Below are 9599 nucleotides of genomic sequence, written 5' to 3' on the forward strand. Positions count from 1 at the left end.
CTGTTCATTTTTCTTGTTCAAATCCACTTTAATAAATAACATTGCCATGTACACATTAAAAAGATGAAAGAAATTATTACAACTTGGTTTGTCATAACACAGTAAGATGTCTTAACTTGACTGACCGCATTACAAGAACAAAGTGCTGGATTCCCTCTCACTCACCCACCTACCTCCAATAAACTGCCATGTTATTAAGCTTCAATGACAAATTCCAGCTCATGAATGCTCTTACATAATACAGGATAGTTTGTATTTGTGTAGGAATATATGAACATTGATCATCATGAGCAGTATAGCCTAGTGCACATTTGTTTGCAACAATGTAATATGCTGATCATTCTCCCTAAAAAGAGAATATTAAGGTACACACCATTCTGATACAAACACAACAACTGCAATTAAAAAAAAAGCTCAAACCAAGTAATTAAAGTAAACTCCAACAACCATGAAGAAAGAGTTCAGTGTCAACACAACAAAGCAACAGAAGAGAAAGTGGTGCTGAATACTGAGTGGGTGGGTGGATCACCCCACCTCACTTATCTGTATTTTGTTAACACCCTCGACCAAGCCTCAATGACCAGGTCAGCTTTTTTTAAAGGTAACCTCCATAAAGGTCTGTATCCTATGGGAACAACTTTGTTTTTTGTTAAGAATACCATATTTGAGAGTACAGGTTTTGATAATGGCAAGTAACCTAAAACGCTTCAAAACAAGGTGATTTTAAATGTGGAGTATGTTTTTCTGATCAATTTTTACAAGATTTTCATGAATCTGTGACATTCATTTACATTGGAAAAGTTTGGTTAACTTCATCACATTAAATTACACCCCTGGCTAACAACAATGCAGGGCTAAAATGGGAAACCAGGCTACCAATGTAAGGGACTGATAGGGTTAGGTTATGTGGGGAAAGGAGGTGTGGGCATGCTGCCAATTTCCCATGAAGATTCTAACAAAGAGGCCAACAAATTAGCTTGGTACTGTATTTAACTTAATATAGTTTCTGATTACTGGTCACACAGGTTTTGTGGGGGTAAGGTCCATGTGCTTCATAAGATAGGACAGAGTCCTAGGTTAGGTTAGGTAATGGGGGGCAGAAGCCACCCTGGCCAGGTCAAGGCACTGCACTCCAGGACAGGTTAGGTTAGGATGAAACCCCTGATGAAATATGATTTTGACTTGCTCTTTAGTAGATGTTTTATGGTGGGAAAAAGTGGATGGTGTTCTTTACCTACAGGTCAGGTAGGGAATGGCAACCTATATGCCAACATTCTGTTAGGTTTCATTCTTTCAGTTTCACTGCACAAATGCAAGTCAAAATTTTATGTAAAAACCATTGAAAAACATGTTTTACACTTGCATTGCATTATATGTTTAAAAGAAACATTTATCAACTTGGCTACATAGTTACACATAGGCTTTGATATGATTTGGAGTTAAGAGTTATATTGCTGTCAAAAAGGTCACTAGGCTAAAGTAAAAACGAACTAGTTTATTGAAGGGATAACCATATTAAAATTTACATGTTAAGTGAAAATACTTAAGCAATAATATGGCCTTATATGTAATAAACTAGATATAATTGAACTAGCCTCTAGGGCAATACCCAGAATTTCTATCTGCCAAAGTCTTTGCTCTAGAACAGCTAACACTAATATGCTTTGTAGCAACAGGCAATATATTGTATGGATAATGTGAAGAAAACATGCAAAGCCTGTTTCCAAGCTATACGATAAAAAAAAAAGCTCGAGCTAGTTATGTGCAACAATAAACAAAAAAGTTCTGCCACTTAATTCGAAAAGACAGGAATTGCACCACAAAACTTTAACTTTCCTGCCATTGGGTGTAGAGTTATCAGTAGTATAATTTTTAAAAAGTTTTAAGAAATACATTACTGACATGGATAAAATATTCTAATAATCCACGTTTAAAGTGATAAAATATTCTAATAATCCACATTTTAAGTGACTGTAGATAAGTACAGACTATATGTGTAATGTTTAAAAGACTTTAAAGTACTCGTCTTGATACTACGAGCCAACAATCTTTAGTTGTCGACTTTTGTTTGTGGTTTTTTCAACGTGGTTTTATCCACTGTATTATAATTATCGATTAAATCGGTGTGCAATTTTATCTTATGTAGATATATAGTGTAAAATTTTGCGGTGAAACAAACTGCAGTTGTGAACGCGTTAGGCTGGCACAGGAATTCCAAAACTCTCCAGAAATAAGCTACAGTTGCAATCCGGTACTTAACCCGCTTTACCTGATGTTGATTGTATCCTGGCATTGTTTTGGGTTGTAACCACCATTTGATTCTGCTGAGGAGGACAAAGTGTACTCGCACTATTGTACCCGCACGATGACTACTTATCGTTGATCAAGTCATTCGTCAGTGGTCTGTCTGACAGGTGAGTGCAAACTGCAACTTCTACAGGAAAACACGTGACTGGTTATATGAATTCTCGATAGGCCTAGCAGTTCATGAACTTCAGTATCATTTGTCTTGATTTCATATTAGAATCTGAGGTAGTTTGGGGACGATGATAGGTGTTCGGGAACTAAACATTAGGCTATAGGCCGAATCAGTGCTCTGAACCTTTGGGCAGTGTCACAGCCTGGGTACCACGGACGTTCTCGTTCAAAGGTTTTGTTCTTGAGTATTGGTTTCCATGATTTGGGAGGCAACTAGCCAAGTCTCACGCCTATGCGTATTTATTTAGGTAACAGAGCAGAATAGTACCATACTTTTTGTTCTTCTATGTACGATTTCCCGATGGGCATATTATACAGTAGCCTATTCAGTTTCGCTCTCACAGAATTTGTAGAACTCACTTGCCCAAGAAATATTTTGTTGTAAATGCCTAATATTCTTTTTAGCAACCTCAGCTGTTTAGAATGAAAGTACAACATGATTAGGAAAACTGACTTATGGCATGAGATTTATTAAGCCCCAAGAACCGAGACATGGTAGAGTTGAGAATGGTTGTTGACGTTTCTGCTCGTTAGTACCAAGCAGAAACGTCAACAACCATTCTCAACTCTTGGTATTACAGATATCAAGTTTTACTTGATATCTGTATTTGATCATAATTGATGTCCGGGAGCCAACATAATAAGAGTGTAAACGTGAATTTATGTATTAAATCTCCTTTTCGTCTTATATTACTTTGATGGATATTTCCTAGATAGTGACCCCCAAGTAGTCCTATCTTAGATAATGACCCCTGAGAAATATCAGTCCTATATAACGACCCCCGAGTCTTGTTGGGGATCACTATCTAGGAAAGATCCGCTGTTAACTGCTGATTATTATGAGCGTCCGTCAAAGCAGTGGTGGCCAAATGATGTAGTATCAGTACGTAGGTGATGATAGAACGGTCATTGAAGAGGTGAATATATATATATATATATATATATATATATATATATATATATATATATATAGTGTGTGTGTGTGTGTGTGTGTGTGTGTGTGTGTATATGTAGATATATATATATATATATATATATATATATATATATGTATATGTATATATATATATATATATATATATATATATATATATATATATATATATATATATATATATATATATATATATATATATAGTTCACAAATGACGTATTAGAGAAACGAGAATGTTGAGGAGAGAATGGAAAAGTGGGTACATGCGAGGTAGACAGTTAGACGAGTACAAAATCGTTTGAATCGTATCATGAACGTGTTGGCTGGGAATCGTAAATATGTGCCACGAAATAAGAAAAAAAAAAATGATCTTGCAGAGTTGTGAACTAAAATTTTTTTCTGATTTTATATTTTTGTGTCTCCATAGAATCTGTTAACGGAAAAATGACGGGTTTGGTGTACAAGTTGGTCAGAGATAAATGGCTGTTTATTTCTGGATGAAGTGATGCTGCTGCAAGAAGCCAGAGAAGGGGAATTAGACAAAGGTGCAATGTTGTGGTTAAGAAAATAAGTCGTAAATTGAGCGTTGAGCGGCAGTTTGCAGATATCTTACTGATTACAGGTAGTGAAGAGAAATTTTAAAAATACTCGGTAAGGTTAAGAGGGTGAATTAAACAAGGAAGATGGAACATTGAATTTCAATTTGTGTGGTGGAACAGTAAATTTCAATTTGTATGTATAGATGTGGTAAAAGATTAAACAGTAAAACATGACTAGAGTGTTTTGAAATGTGCATAGGATGGATGACCATTGGTATAGGGAAGATTGTATAATTCAGAAGTACTGGGTGGAGGAGGGAGGAAGACCTAGAATTGCTAGATAGGTGTAATAAGGAAGGCGTGGAAAGGAATAACTTTAATTTTCTGGGAATGAGAGTGTTACGAGATAGAGTTGAATGCCCTGTTGGTAGGTGGATTTGATGCTTCGCTAATGTCTTCAGTATAGGCATATGAAGCACTTAATGAGATGGAAGTTTTATACCCTTGGGTTCATCCACAATGTATTAGTTATAGTATGGACTTCTCAGTGACTGTTGTGTTGTTTTTTCTTTGGGATCAACCCCCTGTAGGGGAAGTAGCCCAACGTTTTATATATTATATATATATATATATATATATATATATATATATATATATATATATATATATACATATATATGTGTGTACTACTGTATGTATATATGCATGTATGTATGTTTGTAGCTCACCTCTTCCCTTGCACAATCGTGCGTCCCCTGTTATTAATGCCCTTCCTTTGTAGTCACTCTCGTAGCATTTTCAAGTTATTCATCTCCATTTTCCTCCCTAACATTACCTGATTATACTCTCGATTAATCAATCCATTGTCTTCCATTCTTCTCACTTGACCAAATCATCTGAAAGCTGGCTGATCCACCCTTTCACTTATGCTAACCTTTTTACCACTTTACATATTTCCACATTTTTTATCCTTAAATCTTCTTACACCACATATGCAATGCAGACTATTTAGAGGAAAATATGATTAAAAAATATTCTAAAATGGAAATATAAAATAATTTACGTGTTGAAACATCTGGAAAATGGCATCAGTTTCGGTATATATTCATGACCACTTTCTGTGGCAGGTGATATAAAAAGCTGATAAAGTATTATAGTTTGATTTTATTCGGTCATTGCTGACATTCACACATATGAAACATATATGGAAATATAATTATAGTGTCTAAATTGTGGACAATAAATAGATTTGAACATATAAGTTATAAATAACAATAAATATCAATAAATAAAACCTAATATAAATATATAATCAATAACAATTGTTTATTATTAACAAATAAATAAAAGCGATGAAAAATAATTACGGAGTGGAAAGTGGGCTTGAGTCTACCCTCAAGCAAGGAAATGTAAAATTATGACTATAGCACAGCCTATGGTTTGAGATCGTCGGTTACGTGGTCACCGCATGGCTTAAGCCAGACGGAATGGTCCCAGATAACCCAGCAGCCGCAAACGGCGACACAGATACTCCAATCAACTAAGCAGGTATTATTGAAAGGCGGGAATCATGAGTGCCGCCCAGGTGAGATAACTCAGATGAAGCAGTGAATCGGTTGAATATATGTAAATCAAATGGCGTCGTGTAGGCGCCAACCTGGAGTCGAATCACGCTTGATGACTGGTGATGTTCTGTAGGAGATGGCGATGGGATGACGTCATTGAAGGGTTTTGAGATGACGGTGATTCCACTCTGTATCGTCATCAACATCACCCACGCCGTTTCCGTAATCGTCTCGATTACTGCTCCCCACAACGATGACCAGCATCACTGCTGTCTTCAATTTCAACCACCAGGCCTTCAGTTATAAACCTGATTCTTGAGACTGGATGGATCTTCACTTGGCTATGGAAAACAGAGAGAAAGCAAGATAAGCTTTTCATATTAAATTCACCTGCCAATGCATTTTACAAATGTTCTTAACGTACTAATAAATTTATTTCCAGTGTCGAGTGACTATGAAAAGAAACATTTACCAAATTAGGCTAGGCTTCTGTGAATGGTCCAACAGGAGTATTTAAAAATCGTTAATAATTAATTTTTACAGTGATGCAAGTGGCTGATCAAGGTTTATTTTTTTAATTGTTGGAGTTGTTTTGATTAATATTTTGTTGCATAAAACACGATAACTCAAAACAAATTCCGGGAAAGGTCCTCCATTAGAACAAGAATCAAGATTTTTAGGCTGAGCGTTACCAATTGTATTGATGATAAAATTCCTGCCCTAATCTCCCCTCTGCAATTGCAGACACTTTTTTGTGAGGAAAAACAGAGAATGTATATTCAGAATCATACTGATACTTACCACTTGATCCATCCACCAAAGACACGCATCTACACGTAGGGGCGTGCCATGTCCATTCACCAGTGCGAGTGGCGCAGTTGTTCTTGGCAGATTCTGGACATCCGCACTCACACTTCTCTTCGTCAAACTCCTGGAAAGAAGAAGAGCGAAACTTAAAATAAATTTGAAATGAAACTAACTGGTCAGAAAAAGGTTAACGGTGACATGAACTGTAATTCGATTACATAGTGCCAATGTATGGAGTCAATTTTAGTGCTCGAGTATGCACGCACAAGTGTGTGTTGCCGAGGAAAGAAGCAAAACAAGGCGTTTCTAAGAACAGGTAGAACGACATTCCATTATAAATACAGGTGTTGAGCACACGCAGCCCAGGGGCGTTTTTTTCTTTTTTATTTGCTCTCGTTTTTTATAGTATTTTTAAAAAGTAAGATTTGACTAGAACTCAGAATTTCTTTATATGTCTCTGATTTTATTTAGTCGCTGTCTTTTCTATGGTTTGCTTGTTATGAAACAGACACAATGAAATTATTGAAAACGAGCCAAAAAATGGTGTGAAATTACTAAGATTAAATAGTTATTATGCATATATGCGGAAATACGTTAGCGTAAATAAATGCATGCAGATATCCAAATATTCATTTCTTACCTCATGTTCCTTGCAATGCTCTTTTCCGATAATGCATTGGCAACCGCATTCTGTATGTTCTTCGACTTGGATGGAGTCACACGTTGTATTGTCACCAGATTTCAGTTCCACCTGTAATTGAAAAAAGATCGAAATGATTATCAATTTTCACGATTTCATTCTTTGGTTTAAGGGTTTTTACTTGAACAAATATATATGGTCATATTAGCTTTCAAAATTGCACACCGGTCTCTTTCTCTGTAGCTTTTTTAGAAATTGTTTTTTTTTTATATTTACCTATGTCAGAGAGAGAGAGAGAGAGAGAACCTACCTTGACATCTTTTGTAGTGTTGGCTATAGCAACGCATCGTTTTTTCTCAGAACAGAGGAATCCACTGCAGCGGGAAGCACGTGTTACGGCTGGAACAACCTGTAGGGGAAAAGGCAGGTGTAATCTTCCACTTTTCAGCATTATCTTTTGAAGGTAGAATTATTACTATACTCAGAGCTTTTCATAGAAAAATTATACCGGTGAAAAATATTTTGAATCTTCTCAGTTTGTAAGTTTATAATAATTTATTTTCGGTAGTATGAAATACGATATAGTCTAGGAAAGTAATCTCGTTTGGGAACTCACCTCGTCATATCCTTCTGGCACTGTCAAACGCACTAGTTGCTCAGTGGGGCCACCGCACGCCATCTCAAGATTTTTCAGCTGTTGCAGATACTGTCTTTCCCCTCTTGTCCGGAAGCACTTATTCCACTCTGTAAAATCAAGAAGAAAATTTTCGTTCATTGATTTGAAGTATTAGACCTTTTAGCTATAAAGAGAACGGGGATTTTGAGAGTGGCTTTCCGCTACCTCATCTTGTAATTGGTCTTATGTGAAATATGCACTATAGAGCGAACGTAGACTGTAGCTGTTGATGATGGCTATTTTCCTTATCTATAACTGCAATAAAAAAAGTCTCACTCCTTCAGTTTCATTTGTTTAAATTCCTGATAAGTTTCGAAGTCTGAGGTTTAACAATTCCGGTAAGCCTCCAAGTGTGAGGTTTCTTTTTTTTTTCTAACCGGTTCCAGCTATGTTCACAAATAATTTCCTCGGTACATAAATAGTTTTCCTGTGTTTCATGTAACGAAGATTTGCAGCCAAAAGATCTTGGTTATTGAGGAATTATAGTTTGGTTTCGATCGTTACGAAAAGATGCCGCAAAACACTTCAGACATATGTAAGTTTAACTATTTTTCAACGTATTTTCTGTTTCGTCACTTTAACGAAAATCCACAGAGTTTTATCACAGACTTACCTGCTGTGGCAAAGGTGCAGAAGGCGAACAGAACAACGACGGAGATGGTCCTCATTTTGTAAAAGTATGTATCTCCAAATAGAAGACAGTTAAAAATTGATGTAATCCTGTTGAAGGCTCACAAGAAACTGTGCAGACCAACGCAGTCGACCTGAATTTATACCCATTCGGTGACAAACGTTGAATCGTGCGTTCGAATGTCCGGAACGAAAGTGTGACGTCATATTTCGTCATAGTTACGAAGATCCTACATCCCGTTCAGAGAAGTCAGCGCTCAACGTTTGTTGCGGGCCGAGGTAGCCACAGGCGGGACTCGCCGCCGGGAATACCCAACCTTCGTTCGGAAGACTCTATTGTAGTCATTAGCGGTAATTGCTCTGTTTTTCACCATATAAGGGCTTACGATCTTTACTGCGATATCATGAGTATTCTAGGTAGAATGAAAAAAAAAACTAAGCCTGCAGAAACATAGAATAGAGGAAACGAACGTTTTCTGTTCGTGCCACCAACCTACGTTTGCTGCGTCATTTTGTGCAACTGACGTTCATATACGAGCCTGATTCGTTTCGTATGTTATTATCCTCCTGAGTCACTGCTCTTAGACAGTTCGTGCAGAGGAGTTCCTTCGTAAATTAAGTGTCTTCGTGATAAACTGAACTGTAACGTCCTCTCTCTCTCTCTCTCTCTCTCTCTCTCTCTCTCTCTCTCTCTCTCTCTCTCTCTCTCTCTCTCTCTTCATAAGTACATACTAGATTTCTGATTTTCTTTTATGAAGAATTCAAATAGGTGTATCGTAAACAATTTTCAAAGACCCGGTTTCACCATTGTCGCTCACGCCTTAATCTTATGTCATAGAGATTTCAGTGAGAAGCCCATTTCCGCATTGTGTTAGAGGATAATGCCAGCCAAGACATCCTCTTCCAGCTACGTCCGTCCGTCCATTCATAATCCCCCCTTTACCCGTTACCGTCTTCCTGTCTGTTCGGCGAGCCCGTCCTTGACCTACTTCCGAACTTTGTGAAGCTAAAAAAAAAATAGCAAATTCTAGTGATTATGTAATATCAGGTGTTGGAGATACCGCGTCCTCATGGCAAATGTAAATATTGCCAGGTATTACACTGATAGTTTCATAACCAGGCGGTGGGAAACTTCACTGCCCAGAGACTGGAAATTAACGGTAGCAATAGTCTGTGCCCAGATTGTGTAAAAATAACTCGCCCTGAGATGATTGCCCCGCAATTATACCCCGTGACGTCATTGCGGCTCTCCGGACATCGTAAAATCGGCTGGCCAAGGAGACTACGAGAAAGCGTGTGGCTATTTTACCCAGAAATGATTTCATTGATT

At 37.2% G+C, this 9599-nt stretch overlaps 1 protein-coding gene across 1 annotated transcript; it reads right to left on the reverse strand.

The window, feature by feature from the left end:
- Window positions 1-5125: 5125 nt before the first annotated feature.
- On the reverse strand, window positions 5126-8393 carry LOC136838982 (uncharacterized). The gene is made up of 6 exons (XM_067104668.1): window positions 8253-8393; window positions 7580-7707; window positions 7274-7372; window positions 6964-7074; window positions 6318-6447; window positions 5126-5857 (listed from the first exon to the last, which is right to left on the reverse strand). The coding sequence occupies exons 1-6, from the start codon at window positions 8305-8307 to the stop codon at window positions 5850-5852; spliced, it is 531 nt and encodes a 176-aa protein (XP_066960769.1). The 5' UTR covers window positions 8308-8393; the 3' UTR covers window positions 5126-5849.
- Window positions 8394-9599: the final 1206 nt, after the last annotated feature.

This window comes from Macrobrachium rosenbergii, chromosome 5 (genome assembly GCF_040412425.1).
Source record: "Macrobrachium rosenbergii isolate ZJJX-2024 chromosome 5, ASM4041242v1, whole genome shotgun sequence".
NCBI lineage: Eukaryota > Metazoa > Arthropoda > Malacostraca > Decapoda > Palaemonidae > Macrobrachium > Macrobrachium rosenbergii.